This window comes from Sphaerodactylus townsendi, linkage group LG12 (genome assembly GCF_021028975.2).
Source record: "Sphaerodactylus townsendi isolate TG3544 linkage group LG12, MPM_Stown_v2.3, whole genome shotgun sequence".
Taxonomy (NCBI): Eukaryota; Metazoa; Chordata; class Lepidosauria; order Squamata; family Sphaerodactylidae; genus Sphaerodactylus; species Sphaerodactylus townsendi.
The window spans coordinates 18,544,223-18,560,681 of NC_059436.1; the positions used below are offsets into that span (position 1 = coordinate 18,544,223).

Sequence of the window (16,459 nt, forward strand, 5' to 3'; positions counted from 1 at the left end):
ACTTAGCTCTTGGTTATGGGCTACCCCACTATTGAACCAAAACTGGTTCCTTGAACAGCTTGCAAAAAAACCCAACAACCCTAAACATGTAATAAACATAAGAAAATTAAAATAATGGTGTCATAATGGCTATGAAAAGAATCCATTAAAGCTAGCAGCAGGACACTCTCAAACATTTTAAAACTGCTTCGAAGAATAAAATGGCAGATTTATAGCCACTCTGACCTTTCAAACAGTAGAGTAATTAAACACAGGATTTAAAAGTACCTTTAAAAACAGCAGAAGCAATAACTGGGCAGACACTAACAGCTAGCAAATAAGCCAATAAATATGAGGTTAGGAAAACATACATATCAACAAAATGCCTGGACAAACAGGATCACCTGGTGCCAGAAGCTCAAGAGGCATGGGACAAACAGGAGGTGGTGATGGCCACTAACCTGGATAGCTTTAAAAGGGGCTTGGATAGATTTATGGAGGAGAAGTCGATTTATGGCTACCAATCTTGATCCTCTTTGATCTGAGATTGCAAATGCCTTAACAGACCAGGTGCTCGGGAGCAACAGCCACAGAAGGCCATTGCTTTCACATCCTGCATGTGAGCTCCCAAAGGCACCTGGTGGGCCACTGCGAGTAGCAGAGAGCTGGACTAGATGGACTCTGGTCTGATCTGGCTGGCTTGTTCTTATGTTCTTAAACAGAAGGAACCAACCCACTGGGGGATACAGCTAAGAAGGCCCTGCTCACTTTCAAAAAAGGGAAATCTCAGTGAAAGGGGAGGGACATCTGATAGTCCTACAGATATCACAGCCACTGACATTTAAGGCATTAAAGAAAACAAACTTGTACTCAAAATTGGGTGCAGTAATAAATGTTTCGGATTTTAAAACTAATTTGCTATTATTGCAGTGAAGGTATATTAACTTTATGCACAGGTGAATTGCAATTTATTGGTTATACCCGCCAGTATACATGCTGTATTTGCTCTGCTGTATTTGCTCTGCTTGTTGTCATTTGTACTGTGAACCTTTTGGTATAACATCCTCAGATTTTAAAACTGGCTCATCTTCTACAAACCTGTCCAACCTCCTTATGAGTAAATCCACTAGACCCCCCTCCCACTTCCCAAGTCTTTCACAAGGAATCTTAATTCATGCCCCATTTTTGTTGACATGCGGCTTATCTGTATTTTTTGTGTGTGTTGTTTGATTGTTTCTAGCATATTGTGAGTTCTCCAGACCCTGGAGAGGATCATTTAACCAGATTTGTGGGTTCTACATCTTCAGCTAAAAGAACTGGCATTTTATGTCCATCTGTGAACTTTTATAGTCATGACTGTTAGTCATTATACATACATCCCACACCTGAACATGTAACTCAAGAACACTGAGAAGGGGTGGAAACCTATAGAATAGCAACTCATTATGAGAGACATACAAGGGACAGATACCAGAAAAGAGTGAGAGGACCTGGAACACATTGCGCTGGAAGAAGAGAAGGAATCCACAAGAATTGCCTCCATGTCCTCAATTATACAAAGGAAATACTGCATAAACAAGGAGTAAAAACATACCGTTTTAATCCTGATGCTCCTGAAAATACAGCAGCACTTTCTGGCACTGCCAAAAATTGTTGCAAAAGCACATCTACATGCCTGCCACCAGTTTCTGTACTCCTTCCTCCAAGACATCAGGTATGTCCCAGAGAACTGGAAAGGTGGCAGGCATAACTCTTTCCATCTCATCAATGCCATATACCAATAGTAAAGCCCAGCATAGTCTAACCACTGGAGAAACACACTTTTCATATGCTCAAAAGTAAGTTGCCATTGAAGGGAGTGGAGAAAAGACAAAGGTCCCTTCCACACATGCAGAACAATGCACTTTTAATCCACTTTCAATGCACTTTGAAGCTGGATTTTACTGTGCAGAATAGCAAAATCCACTTGCAAACAATTGTGAAAGTGGATTGAATGTGCAGAAGGGGCCAAAGCAAAGAAAGATTCCTCCTCCTCATAATGGCCTTGTGTGGCCAAGGCAGCGTCCTGCGTAGACTACACTGCTTGCACCAGCATCCCAACTGGCTACAACCCAGTGGAGGGGTGGGACACTGGCTTTCTCTTTCAAAATGAACTTGATTCCACACAGCACAGATTTGCCATTAACTCTGATTTCTCTCCCTTATGTTGCCAAACTATGGTTGAAAAGTGTGTCATTTTCTTTTGCTCTTTTAATCAAGTCTAGCTTGGCTACTGGGTTCTCTTCAAGGTCCATGGATACTACAGTGAACCCATTTCTAATAATGCTCTATATCAGTGACGGCAAACCTTTTCAAGACCTAGTGCCCAAACCGCAATCCAAAACCCACTTATTTATCGCAAAGTGCCAATACCTGAATACTGAGGTTTTCGTTTAGAAAAACAGTTGCGTGCGTTACTCAGAAGTGCGTTACCAAGGCGTGCGTTACTCAGGAGTAAGCCTGGTGGTAGTCGGTGGCTTTGCTTTGAAGCAACCATGCAACTCTTGCAACGGGTGAATCACGACCCTAGGAGGGTTTACTCAGAAGCAAGCTCCACTGCCAGCAACCAAGCTTACTCCCAGGTAAAAGATTGCGCTTTTGTTCTTTGCGTGAAAATCAGTGGGGTTTAACAGCGCTTAACAGGGTTACCTACACTGCTTCCCCAAAATTAGGTCTTAAGTTTAATGCTAATAATCGAGCCCAGCGGCCCAGGCCAGCCTAGATGTGTGTGTGTGTATGGGGGGGGGGGGGGTGCACTCTGTTTGCATGTGCCCACAGAGAGGGCTCTGAGTGCCACCTCTGGCACCCGTGCCATAGGTTCGCCACCACTGCTCTATATGTGCTTTTTAAAAATATCACACAACACTGATATCAAACAAAGGAAGAGATGTCCCTGTGTAACCATGTACATGGCACACCTTCCAAGTGTTTTTCAAATTCTACTACCCTGCATTCACACATGAAGCCGTTTTATATTAATGCATCAGCCTGTAAAAGTCAGCCTCATCTACTCAGCTTGGCAGTACCTCGCAGGTTGTGGTATTTTGCATCAACTCTTGCCTAATACTTCCAATTGGAGACACTTGGGATTCAATCTGGGACCTTCCACATGCCAAACAGACGCTCTGACACTGAGCCATGAACCTTCCCAAGCATCTTGCCTGTAAACAAGCATGAGCAATGGGGCTTTTCATTCAATGCCAGCAATGGAACAAGGCAGGGCATCCAAGAGCCCATCCCCCAAAATTACATGCCAAGAAACATCATCAGAACAACACAGAAGTGGCTCCCAACTGGCCAACCTAAACTGGAGTGATGGGGTACCGGTTTCTCAGACCCTAGTCTGATACTTTAATCGGTATGCCATGTTGGCTCATAAGCATTAATCTCACCCTACAAGGCAATACAATCAGGAATCAGTACTGCTATGGGAAAGAAAAAAAACATGAGAAATGTCACCTTGTAATGTAGGACATTTTCCATGTCAATTCAGAAGAATGTATATTGGGCCAATATAGCAGTGAACTGCTGATATCAGGGCAACACTGCAACACGGAAGGCTATAGATACCTCAAGGGAATGGAAATCCTAGGTTTTCACTGTGGAACAATGCATTAAAGCATAATTTTTACTTGTTCATAACATTTCAGTTACAACATGTACATTATGTGCTGTTAAGCCACTTCCAATTTACAGAACGTCTATGATTTCATGACCTCAGAAATCTCCCATCCTTAAAAGCTTGCTCAGTCTTGCAAACTGAAGACTGGGTCTTCCTTTACCAAGCCGATCCATCTCACATTGGGTCTTCAGAATGGTGTAGTGGTTAAGAGGAAGTGGATTCTAATCTGGAGAACCAGGTTTGATTCCCCACTACTCCAACTGAGTGGCAGAGGCTTATCTGGTGAACTAGATGTGTTTCCACACTCCCATATTCCTTCTGGGTGACAGTCACTAGTCTCTAGTCACAGTTCTCTCAGAAATTTCTCAGCCCCACCTATCTCACAAGGTGTGGAGAGAGGAAGGGAAATTAGTTTGTAAGCCCCTTTGGGATGTTCTAGAGGAGAGAAAGAAGGGGAATTATAAATCCAAACACTTCTTCTTCTCCTAGAATTACTGACTTTTTCCTATGAGTCAATGATTCATGTCTTCTCAGTTGCCATACTTAAGAACAATAGTTCAGCAAGGATTTCCATAGTACAACATCTGCTTGGCAGACGAAAGGTTCAATCCTAGGCAGCTCCAGTTAAAAGAGTCAGGTGATAGGTATTGGGAAAGATTTCTACCCAAGATCCTGAAGAGCCACCTTCTGTCTGAGTAGACATCGCTGATCTTGAAGGACCGATGGACTATTAAGTCTAAGGCAGTTTCACGTGAAATTCTTGCCCGTTTGTATGAGAACAGGAGTTTGTGGCTTTTGAAAGAAAAAGAGACAGCTTTTAAAAACAAGACAAAAAAGTAGGCCCACTGAATTTGTGCAGCCCTAGGCAGTTTTGCAGAAAGTGAAGGTCACTGAACCAGAAAAATGCTGAGTGGGTAAACTCCAGCATCCTCCAGAATGGTCCAAATGGAAATCAGAAGGACAAAAACAAAGAAAAACATTCAGCTTTCTGCACTGGCCTAAGAAGGACATACAGTTTAGTGCCGAAGTGCAGATGTTTTCACTTAAGCAGAGGATTTATCACCTTCCCTGAGATAATTATTTTTTCAATAATCCAGAAATGAGGAGGTGAAATAGTAAAGCCCAGCTCATCAGATCACAGAAGCTAAGCATGGTCAATATTTGGATGGAAGACTGCTTAGGAAGGCAGCGGCAAACCACCTCTGCTTCTCACTTGCCTTGAAAGTTCCTTGCTAGGGGTCATCATACGTTGGAAGCTAAGCATGGGATGGGAGACCACCAAGTGAGGCTCTGCAGAGGAAGGCAGTGACAAACCACATCCGCTTCTGACTTGCCTTGAGAGTTCCTTGTTGTGGGTTGCCATAAGTCTGCTTCAACTTGACCGCACATCCATATATATAACCCCAAAATAATCATCCAAAGGATTCAAAGAAATACTGCATTTCTATACTTTATCTACTGGAAGTATTAGCTCCTGATTTCTGCAATTTCCCCCTCACCCCAGTCCATCTATAGTCAAAACAACCAAGCAAATTAAGAGCCAACAACAAGCTGAATAAGGAACTGGAGATCTTTCAAGTGGCATTTCAGCTGGGCAAGAAAACAAGAGATCAACACAGAAGGCCTTTCAATCATCATGAGAGAAACCGCTGGGAGGGCCACTCATCTCTTCAGCTTGCATTCAATGGCCCAAATGCAGTGAAGTGTGCATAGCCTCTGAGTCTGGTCCTTTGGGGAATGCGAGAGCTAACCCTCGCAGCTGATATGTCTGTTCCATTTGTTAAAAACCAAGAAGACTCAAAATTAGATTTTTGCAGGAGCTACCAGAAATGCCCTAGCCTGGATGGATCAGGTTAGCCCAATCTCAGAAGCCAAGCAGGGTAAGTCCTGGTTGGTATTTGGATGGGCAACCACGGAGGAATTCCAGGGTTGCTAGGCAGAAAAAGACAATAGAAGACCACCTTTGCTGGTCCCTTTCCTTGAAAACCCTTTGAGGAAGTTGCCATAAGAGTCAGCATGGTGTAGTGGTTAAGAGCAGGTGGATTCTAATTTGGATAACCAGGCTTCAGTCCCCACTCCTCCAACTGAGTGGCAGAGGCTTATCTGATGAACCGGATGTGTTTCCGCACTCCTACATTCCTGCTGGGCGACCTTGAGCTAGTCACTGTTCCCTCTGACCTCTCTCAGCCCCACCTACCTCACAAGGTGTCTGTTGTGGGGAGAGGAAGGGAAAGGAGCTTGTAAGCCACCTGGAGTCTCCTTACAGGAGAGAAAGGTGGGATATAAATCCAAACCCCTCCTCATCTTCTTCTCTTTCCTCTTCTTCTTCTAAGTCAGCTGTGACTCGAAGGTGCTTTGCACACACGGTCCAGAGATGCAGCTATGGAGGAGTTTGAGAATCACTGCTCTAGCACCCAGTTCTTAAACTCTGAAGAAAACCTTGTAAGGAAATGTGGGATGGGGAGACAGCCCTTGATACTGGCGGCTGTTTCCTGCTCCCCACCTCCAAGCCTGAGAACATATCTGGGTCAGCAGATGGAGCACTCGTGGGCAGTATACCAAGTTTGCTTATTAGTGCTGACTGAAGCTGCTGCAGAGAACCAGACAAGTGACAGTTTGGGGAATGTCAGCCTTCTGTTGTTTCTCCCCTCCAGGTCAATCAGCAAACCAGGCTCCTGTGCAATCTTTACTGCTTTCACAGGATGCTCAAATTGAAAAGATCACAGTCAGGCCTCCAAGTGAGCCTAGGGAGGTCTAGGAATAGGGACTTCCTTGCTTTCAACCGCAAAGCTGCCCCATTTCTCTTCAAGCGCACGTTTCTCAACCCTGCCACTTGGGAACATCTCAAGCCTGCCAGCGCCATATGCTCATGCAACTTTGAAGGACTCTTCTGAATCTTCCTCAGCTTGGGAGTCGTATTTAAAAAACTAAACTAAGGAAAGCAGAAAGGCCAATAAGATGAAGAAAAGAAGAAGAGTTTGGATTGATATCCCACTTTTCTCAACTACAAGGAGTCTCAAAGTGGCTTAAAAACTCCTTTCCCTTCTTCTCCCCACTACAGACACCTTGTGTGGTCGGTGGGGCTGAGAGAGTTCTGAGGGAACTGAGATAGGCCCAGGGCCACCCAGTAGGAGTGGGGAAACAAATCTGGCCGACCAGATAAGAGTCTGCCGCTCATGTGGAAGGGTGGGGAATCAATCTCGGTTCTCCAGATTAGGGCCCACTTGCCTTTAAACACTATACCATGCTAAAAGGAGAGTACTTTGGCCAACCTTAACCAGCACCAGGCTAAGCAGTGCTCTAGCACAAGACTCAGGGGTTCACTTCTCCTCGTGTTACTGTGTGGAGTAGTGGAGCAGAAAGGCCTTCCTGTGAAAGGATCCAGCCAAAGATCCAGTGACACCTGTACTTAAGGCCCACTGGACCAGAAGCTTCTAGAATTCCTCAGAGCTGCCCTCTAGTTGACTGGCCAGTGTGATTTGATCAAAGCCATCTTTGTAATTTTAAACAGCTACAAGCGATCAGAATTCACTCAGCTGAAATTATTGTCACAGGATCAAATGAGAGGGATGAACTGAGGAGACACAGGCAGTTCTGGGTAGGGTCACCAACTCCTGGTTAGGAAATTCCTGGAGCAGGTGAGGTTTGGGGAGGGGAGGGATCTCTGTGTGATATAACATCCTCCAAGGCTGCCATTTTCTCCAGGGGAACTAATCTCTGTAGTCTGGAGATCAGTTGTAAATCTGGGGGACCTCCGGGCTCTGCCTAGCAGCTGGAACCTTAATAGTGAGTGACAATGCTTTACATAGTTCAACTCCATGAGACTGGGAGGAAAAAAGTTCTGCCAGGATTCCCTATCCCCATGGAAAATCAAGCAAGCCTGTGTTGAAGCATCACTTTGATGCTGCTCCAGCACTGTAGGTAGATATGCCCAAAAAGAAGAAGAAGATGAGGAAGAAGAAGAGGAGGAGGAGTTTGGATTTATATCTCCCTTTCTCTCCTGTAAGGAGTCTCCAAGCGGTTTTCAATTTCCTTTCTCTTCCCCCCCCCCCCCACACAAACACCCTGAGAGGTGGGTGGGGCTGATAGAGCTCCAAAGATCCGTGACTAACCCAAGGTCACCCAGTTGGCATGTTCACAAGCTAATCTGGTTCACCAGATAAGCCTCCACAGCTCAAGTCGCAGAGTGGGGAATCAAACCCGGTTCTCCAGATTAGAATCCACCTGCTCTTAACCACTACACCATGCTGGGGCTATTCCTTTTCCTCCTTAAGATGGTGACCATAATTTTCATCTGTGAGGGGATGCCAAGTCTGGGTTGAGAAATTCCTGGATATTTGGGGGTGGAGGCTGTGGAGGGTCTACCTTGTAGAGGGGCCATTTTCTCCAGGAGAACTCGCCTCTATCATCTGGAGATCAGCTGCAATACCAGATCTCCAGGCCCCACCTGGAAGTTGGCAGGCATGCTCCATGATCCGTTAAACTCATCTGCCAGTTTGAACAGCACAGGAGCTAATGAGTGCTAAGGACAAAGTGTGTGTGCTAAATAAGCATCTGTTAAATAAGCATTTGTGCAAATATGCTATTTAAGGATCACCTTGCTCCAGGGGAGGAGAGAGAGCCGGGCCAATTTTGGTGGCTCCAGCTGCTCTCTCCTTGAATGCTACCACAGGGCCTAGATGCATGTGCACTACCCTGCACTAAGGAATAAGAGAGAAGACGTGCTGACTATCAGATAGCCTGATGGGAAGAACATCTTTCCAGATACCCTTCAGCCTGCGTTAGCATAGGAAGCAGTCGCTTCTGAATACTAGTGTTTATGCAACATACCGACTCCAGCGCTTCGTCCAATCAACAAACAATTTGCAAATGCAAACTATTCCATTAATCAAATTCGGCCTCAGGATCAACCAGTTAGCGTTCAGGGTCTAACTGGAGTTGTCTTCAATTCCTCTCTTCTTGTCCTTAGCTAGCATTCAAACAAACAAACAAATGCAACACTCCACGCTTTCCTCGAGTGCAATGTCACCAGCAAATTACAACTTTAATCTCACATGCAAAAACCCCATGGCTGCCATGAGTTGGCTGCCATGAGGCCCTTAGTTATGATGAAGATAGATGTAGAATTAAGACAGATGAAGAACGGGGAAATTCCCTGACAAGGAAGCATGCCCACAAATTCACTGCAGTTCTTCTATGGTTGGATTACTGACTGTACTGAGCCAAATCAAGAGGCTTTTTGAAAACCATGTCTGCTCACTGGCAGAAACAAAGGGCTATAGGGTTGGCAAATGCCACTCAACTGCCACCAGACTGTCCTTTCCAAAAGTGATTTTAAACCACAGGTGTCAAACTCGCGGCCCTCCTGATGTTATGGACTACAGTTCCCATCACCCCCTGCCAGCATCATGCTGGCAGGGGGTGATGGGAACTGTAGTCCATAACATCGGGAGGGCCGTGAGTTTGACACCTATGTTGTAAACCATTAACAAACTTTTATGATCTACAGGTTTAAATACATAGAAGAAATATAATTAGTACAGGGCTTTTTTTAAAAAAAACCAGAGCATCTCTAATAATTCAGCACATCTGCGTTCCATATTTTCTTCTGGAGCTCAGCCTGGCACGTCACAACAGGCAGGTTAAGAGAGAAACAGTAGCTGGCCCACAGTCATCCAGCTTCAAGGCTCTGCAGGAACTCATTTTTGTTCTTGTGACTAACAGCCCAGACTAGTCCAGCATCTTCAGAACTTGGAAGCTAAACAGGGTTTGCCCTGGTTAGCACTTGAATGGAAGACTACCGAGGGAGACTGAGTGGAAGACCACCAAGGGAGACTGCTATGCAGAGGAAAGCAATGGCCAACTACCTCTGCTCATCTCTTGAAGAGAATAACAGCTTGGAATTATACTCCACCTTTCTCTCCTGTAAGGAGACTCAAGGTGGCTTACAAACTCCTTTCCCTTCCTTTCCCCACAACAGACACCTTGTGAGGTAGGTGAGGCTGAGAGAGTTCCAAAGAACTGTGACAAACCCAAAGTCACCCAGCAGGAATGCAGGAGTGCAGAAACACACCTGTTTCACCAGATAAGCCTCTGCCATTCAGGTGGAGGACTGGGGAATCAAACCTGGTTCTCCCGTTAGAATATACCTGCTCTTAACCACTACACCACACTGACTCTTGCTTTGAAACTCCCATGGCCCTGGGAAAATCCCATGGGAAAATCCCTGGGAAAATCCCATGGCCCTGGGAAACGTCAGCCGTGACTTAACAGCACACAATTATTATTACAGTCACTTTAAAAAAACCTTTCTTTTATTTAATTACTTATACCTGGTGAACAGTAGCCCAAAATGCATTCTGCCTTTGAACTACCCGAAGCTGTCCAATAAAAACAAAGGACATCAAAGTCACCGGCAACTCCTTGATGCCACTAATAGAAAATAGGAAAGGGCGTGCATCTATTTCAATTAGGTATGTGAAAGAAAATCCTCGGGGAGACATGCTCAGATCAGAGTCCTGACTTATTCCCAGATCTCTGCAACGGTAGAAGCAGCTGCATCCAACACAGACAGAACAGAAGAACGATTCCAGTCGACGGTGTGGAAAGTAAAGCTGCAGAAGACAAGTGCAAGTGGACCAGGGACATTTGGACCATGTTTCCATCAGAAGAGAAGCCAGCCCATCTTACCACCAGCCCTGAAGGGATAAAGCTGAATTGGAAACTAAACACCCATAGGGACACAGCGCCCCCTAGCATCCTCAAAGCGCATTCCTCCTCAGAAGGGAGAGTGACCCCTACTGTACCATCCTCACCCTTTCCAACTGCTGAGTATGAATCTACCAAATCTGCTGTGCGTGTAGCGTCCCTGCCCAATCCGTCTTAACTTCTGATCTGAAAGGTGGGGGGGGGGGGGGGGAATCACAGGCCCCGTCAATCTCCAGCACTAATCACTTTAAATATACATTTTCGGTGCATTTACATTTCCAACTTAGCCGTGCAATAACATAATCAATACAAATTACTTTTTTTGAGCGGGCACTCAAGCCCAAAACAAACACAACGGGGTTTACTACTCACAGGCGGCGTAATGCAGGTCTCATTTGCCAGGAAGTATTGCTCAGCTATTATGCAACTCTCCAGCTCCAACCGACGCTTCATTCATTCTTTCATTCATTCAAGAACATAACAGCCTGCTGCCACAAAACAATTAACAACACACACACACACACACATATATGCACCAAGGAAGCAGGCAATGTTATTGAAATATCAGTGCATTTGATTGATTGTTTGGATGGTGTTCTTACAAGGGCCGGCCCTCCCCCAAACTCCTACTGTTTCTGCAATTGTATTTACAAAACACGCAGAGAAATGAAGATGGCAAAGGGTGAAAGGGGCCTATGGCAGGAGTCAGACCCTGCCCCCTACTCCCACCAAGCCCATTCAAGATGGCTCCTCAGGACACAAATATGCTCAAACTTTTCTTCCAAATAAAAAAAATTGCAAATAATCCATCGCACTAACTTATTTTAACAACAAATATATGTTTTTTCTCTATCCCCTCACAATCTCCACGACAGACTGCAGAAAGCTTCATTACATGTTAGCTTCACAGCTCCCTCCTAACTGCTCAATGCAAGCAGGTATTAATCACAAGACGATTCGCGGGGAAACCAGATTAAGGAATAACATCGGCTCTCGCTACCTTCAGTAAATCAAGACATATGCCTGCCCATCTGAAAAACTCCAAGTCATGTTGCAGTGGAATGAATTAACACTCTCTCTCCCCCCCTCCCCACATCTGCTTGACGAATAATGACTTTTTAGGAAAGCACTTAATGACGCTAGGAAGATAACTGATAGATTCCCACAAAACAGAATTATATACCAAGATTTATTAACCATATTGGCATCCAAACAGCAATCTTTCAAATATTAATAATTCCTGTAAGTGTAGCTTTGACTGTAGAGGGGATTGCAGCAACATTTTCAGGGAATAGAACAATTTTTTCAGGGGGTCACAAGAGCATGATCTAAGCATGGCACCCCAACATCTTCGACGATGCTGCTGGGGTTTCTGGGAACCTACAGCAATGAGTGCTTGGCTTGTTCATACCAAGTTCTGGGGTATCATCTTTGGACCTCAAATCTATATCAGCCACAGATATTATTATGCCGGCCTAGAATGGCCCTCTGAGGACTTTTTTTAAAAGAACACAAGACAAATACTGGCCTCTCTTCTTCAGACCATGGAAGTATTCAAGCTTTTTGGTTACACAGAACCCTTCCCCTTATGGAAAATGAAAGGACAAATATTTCTCAGCCATGATCTAGTGGAAAATGCTGCCTGGACAGCTGGCATCTCTCTTCTCTTACACCCAAGGGACAATGTTCTCTCTCTGCTCTCCTTGACAAAGAGCTTTATGTAACTCCAAAACCTACACATGCGGACACCCCACAGGAGTTGGTCCCATTAGCTGCCAACTGAGTTTTGACTGTCAGGAACCAGCACAGGCAGATTGATAGTCCTGGCAACTGGTAACCAATAAGCCAAAGAATCCATGGGAGGGAAGAGCCCCCCCCTCCATTTGCCCCCAGCAGAAACGGAGCTTGTGCATGGCAGGCTACGTGCCAGTCCCTTGGCAGAGGCGTGGCAGCAGAGAACAGGGCAGAGAAGGGAAAAGGGGGCCGCTCCATCTCCCTGGGAGCCTACAGAGACCAGGAGGCCCCTCTTTGCAAGAGTCCCCCTCTTCTCCCCTCCATCCACAGACCGCAGTGAAGCTCAGCCTATGCACCCCCCCCCCCGCTCCCAAAAAGCAGCTGTTCTTTTGCTGAAGCTGCAGCAGGGCCAAGAAGATGCTGCCCAGCACCTGCCCCTCCCCATTAAGGGGGGGTGCTTAGCGCCGCAGACCTCCAAACTAGGGCGGGGTCCCAAGTCAACGGGGAGCCTGAGGCTGGGGGGTGGGGTTGCAGTGTCCCCCCCCCCCCAAAAAAAACACCCCTTGCACCGGAGGGGCCCGGCCTCTCCCCGCCCGCTCGCCCCCCTTGCCCTTACCATGCGAGCTTGAAGCCTCTCATCAGTCCAGCCCCGGGTCCTTGGCTGCCCCCCGACGCCACCGGAGCGGCCCCCAGGGCATTGTGCGAGAGGCCGGGCAGGCGGAGGCGGCCGGGCCCATTGAGGGCGCCTGGCGGGGGGCGGAGGGGGGCCAGGCGGCGCGCCTGCTGCTGCTGCTGCTGCTGCTGCTGTGCGGAGGGGCGCGGACAGCCCGGGCACGCCAGCGAGGCCGAGATCAGGCCATGGCCTCGGGCGGCGCCCCCACAGACAGGCAGGCAGGCAGGCCGGCCGGCCAGCCGAGCCCTCCTCCTCCTCTTTCTCCTGATGCCGCTGCTGCAGCTGCCAGCCCGGCGACCCCGGCGCGACACGGCTCGCCCGCCCGCCCGCCCGCCGATGCGCACGCCCTTTAAAGGCGCAGGGAGCCCAGGCACCCCGACCCCCGCACAGAGCCCCACCGCCTCCGCCGCCAGGAGACCCCGGCCTCCCGAGCAGACCGAGCCTCTGCCCGCCGGGGGGGGGGGAGGGGGGGGGAGGGCGGGTAAGGGAAAGCCTGCAGGAGCCTCCGTCCCCCACCAGGCGCCCTCCAGGTGTGGGGGGCGCTTCTGGCCAAGGGCTACAGAAAGGGGAGGGGGCTCCGGGTGCAAAGGGCTAGTCGGAGAGTGCCTCTGATCGACTGCAGAGCGCCCTCGGGGGGAGCGGAGCCGGAGAAGGGGAAAGGCGCTCTGCACGTGATCAGAGGCACTTTTGAGTCGAGTCCTAAGTTCGGAATTGGTCAAACCAAAGACCTGAAGAGCTTGCAAATATATTATTCCAGTGGTGGCTTAAGTGCTAACTTCAAATCCCTTGCCTGGCGGGCCAGTCCAAAAGAAAGGCTCTGGAGCAGAGGTCTGGGACTCTGGTCCAGCTTTGGGACTATTTTGAAACTCTTGGCATTAAAGAAGACACGTGTGTGTTTGTGGAGGGGAAGCCCTATAATGCTGCCCTCTATGGCAGCCAGCCCAACTGGCAGCAGGCTTGGGCCTCGGCCTCTCCTACCCAAGCGCAGTATTTGCAAAAACCAGACTTTGGAAGAGCTCAGCACCATTCTGTGGGTTTGTAGGATTGAGCCAGGGCTGCCCACTGCCCAAGAGGTTGTCAGGGAGAGTCACTCCAGGCACCTAGGCAAGGAAGGTTTTCCTGGGCTGCTGCTGGTAACTGTTGATTGACCGCTGACTTAAAAAGTGAATTTGGGTATCAGCAAGATGATTGAACGTTGATCCGGGTCACCAAAGTCATCCTGCTTTATCCACCTTTAGTGACCTGGGCAGAAGTTGACAAGACAAGAGAACTTATCCAGAGCAGCGCCTGGTTTGGTTCTAGGGACATTCGATCCCTGCTAAATTTAACAGCCATGCTGTGATTTCCATAGAGTTAGGCATGTTCATGATCGGGGTGGGTCCTTACGATTCAGGGGCCCTGGGCAAAACCCCAGGAGGGGGTCTCAGAACCACTGCCACCCCCTGCCCCCACCTGGACCAAGTAAGGGATAGCCTTCCGCTGTGCAAGGAAGGAGGAAGCTAGCGCCACTGCTGCCTGAACCCCAGTCAACTATTTTCCTCCTCCTTTTGGGGGGAAGGGTTGTGGGTGGTTGGAAGCCCATCCCAGTGTTGGGACAGCTGCCCCATTACCCTTTCACTAAGAGTTCATGAAACCAGCTGAGAAGCAAGATCCAGAGTTCCTTAGCAATGCTTAAAACAGGCCACTTCACCTCCTAGTTCTGTTTCTATCACCAAACAACCCACCAAACAGCCCAGCACAAACATCCACATTTAAATGTTGATGCAAGACTGGGAAAAGTGCTGTGGTTTCATTTCTTATATGCACGTGTGCGATTTGGCTAAAGGAAACCATCTTAAACTGTAGATCAATAGCTCGAATCAAATCAAGCCTGAACTCTCCCAAAAACTGAGGCTATCAAACTTTGGTCCCGTTATGAGAAAGCAAAAGTCACTGGAAAAGACAATAACACTAGGAAAAGGAGAAAGTGGCAGGAAAAGAGGAAGAGCCAACATGGGATGGATTGACTCATCAAGGAAGCCACGGCCCTCCGTTTGCAAGAGTGGAGCAAGGCTGTTAACAATAGGGTAGTTTAAAGGTCATTAAGTCACAGGGGCTCTGTAAGTCAGAAATGACTGACAGCATTTAACACAGAGAGACAGTATAGATGCCCTGATATCGATGGCACCGGCTAGTCCAGTCTCTTCAAATCTTAGAAGCTAAACAGGGTCAATACTGAACTCAGATGGGGGACCACCAAGCAAGTCCAGGGCTTCTACACAGAGGCAGGCAACGGCAAACCACCTATGCTCACCTCTTGCCTTGAGACCTTACGGGGTTGCCATAAGTCAGTTGCAACTTGACGACACTTTCAACCACTCCCATTGTAAATAGCTCCTCCCTCCATTGTTGGCAAGTTATTGACAAGGTCAAGATCACATGTTTATACTCTAAGCTTCTTGGATCAGAAACTTATCCTTCCTATGAAGCAATATTCACCCTGATGTTATGACATCAACATTTATTATCATCATTGTATGGCCCAGAAGTTGCCCAGAATTATAAATCTGCAATCGGTCCCTTCTGTTATAAGGAATGAATGAGTTATGGTGGCTAAAGACAAGCAGTCTTTTCTCAGAGTGCAACGTGACAACCACAAATCAGTCCTGACAAAGACTTCACCCCTACAGTTCTGCCACTTTGAGACCAGCACCTCTGGAATCCAGCTGTTTTTAACTCATATACCTCCCTAAGCAGGTATATGAGCCCCCTCTGGTTTGTGTGTTGCAATGAAATTGAGGCAAACAGCATTGATGGAAAATGGGGTCAGGAGACGTGCATGCCTAGAGCAATCTAGGACAAAGCAGTTTTGCAGAGTCACCCGTTCAGGAATTTGGAAAGGGAGAGAGGCGGAGGCCAGGGCCGCCCGGGAAGCAAATGTGCAGCCATGTGCCATTTTAAAGGCCATGTTGGCCAACAAGGAAATAGCCAGATGGTTGGTGGAGAATGCAGTCAGTAGAAGCAGCAAACTCTGCTCCAGAATCAGAACACGCTGGGAGAAATAGTTCAAAATATTAAGGAAGCAGGAGAGGAGAGGAACGGTTACCAAATGCCACTTTATTTTCATGGCTTTATTTTCATGGCTTTTTATTTATATGGGGCTCTCTCGTAATCCTGGTTGAGCACTTGCAGGTGATATTTTTATACCACAGGGCTGGTACGGAATAGACCAACGGGCTCAGCTGCAAGAGGGTAGATTCATACTCCCAGCTACTGGGAGGCTTTAGGCAAGCCCCCTGCTCCGTTTTGCCCACCCACCATTCTATGTCTGATGATCCTATAAGCTTCCCTTACAGGGGTGGTTCTGAAGAGCTCAGAACAGTTAAAAGCACCACACAGATGCCAATTATTACTGCACAAGGTATAATTGCACACAGTAAGGCTGGGTTTCCATCTGGCTTTAGCATACAATTCACAGACTCTCTTTGTGCAAAGTGGAGCACCGGGGTTTTCCGTTTTGGAAGCCTGCAAAGGACCTGAGCTGTAAACTAGACAGAAACTTGCTCAGATGGGAATTTGGTAAAGGGAAGCCATGTCAAGAGGTCATCACTAAAGAATTACTGTCTATGCCCAGAGATAAAACTCCATAAAATAATTATAATGAGCCAGAAGCAGAAAGCTGATGGGGGAGGGGAGGGGGACCAGAATCATCCTAAGGCCCTGTT

General features: G+C 47.4%; 1 protein-coding gene across 14 annotated transcripts in view; it reads right to left on the minus strand.

Annotated features, from left to right (window-relative positions):
- Positions 1-16,459, minus strand: part of GRAMD1B (GRAM domain containing 1B) — a 136,300-nt gene that overhangs the window by 71,011 nt on the left and 48,830 nt on the right. Inside the window, exon 1 of one of the 14 annotated variants that reach the window (XM_048513521.1) lies at positions 12,699-13,016. The exons of the other annotated variants lie outside the window; for them this stretch is intronic. Coding sequence (XP_048369478.1) covers positions 12,699-12,721 — 23 coding nt within the window. The 5' untranslated portion in view covers positions 12,722-13,016. Of the gene's footprint in view, positions 1-12,698; positions 13,017-16,459 lie in introns of those variants that run through there. 14 annotated transcript variants of the gene reach the window in all.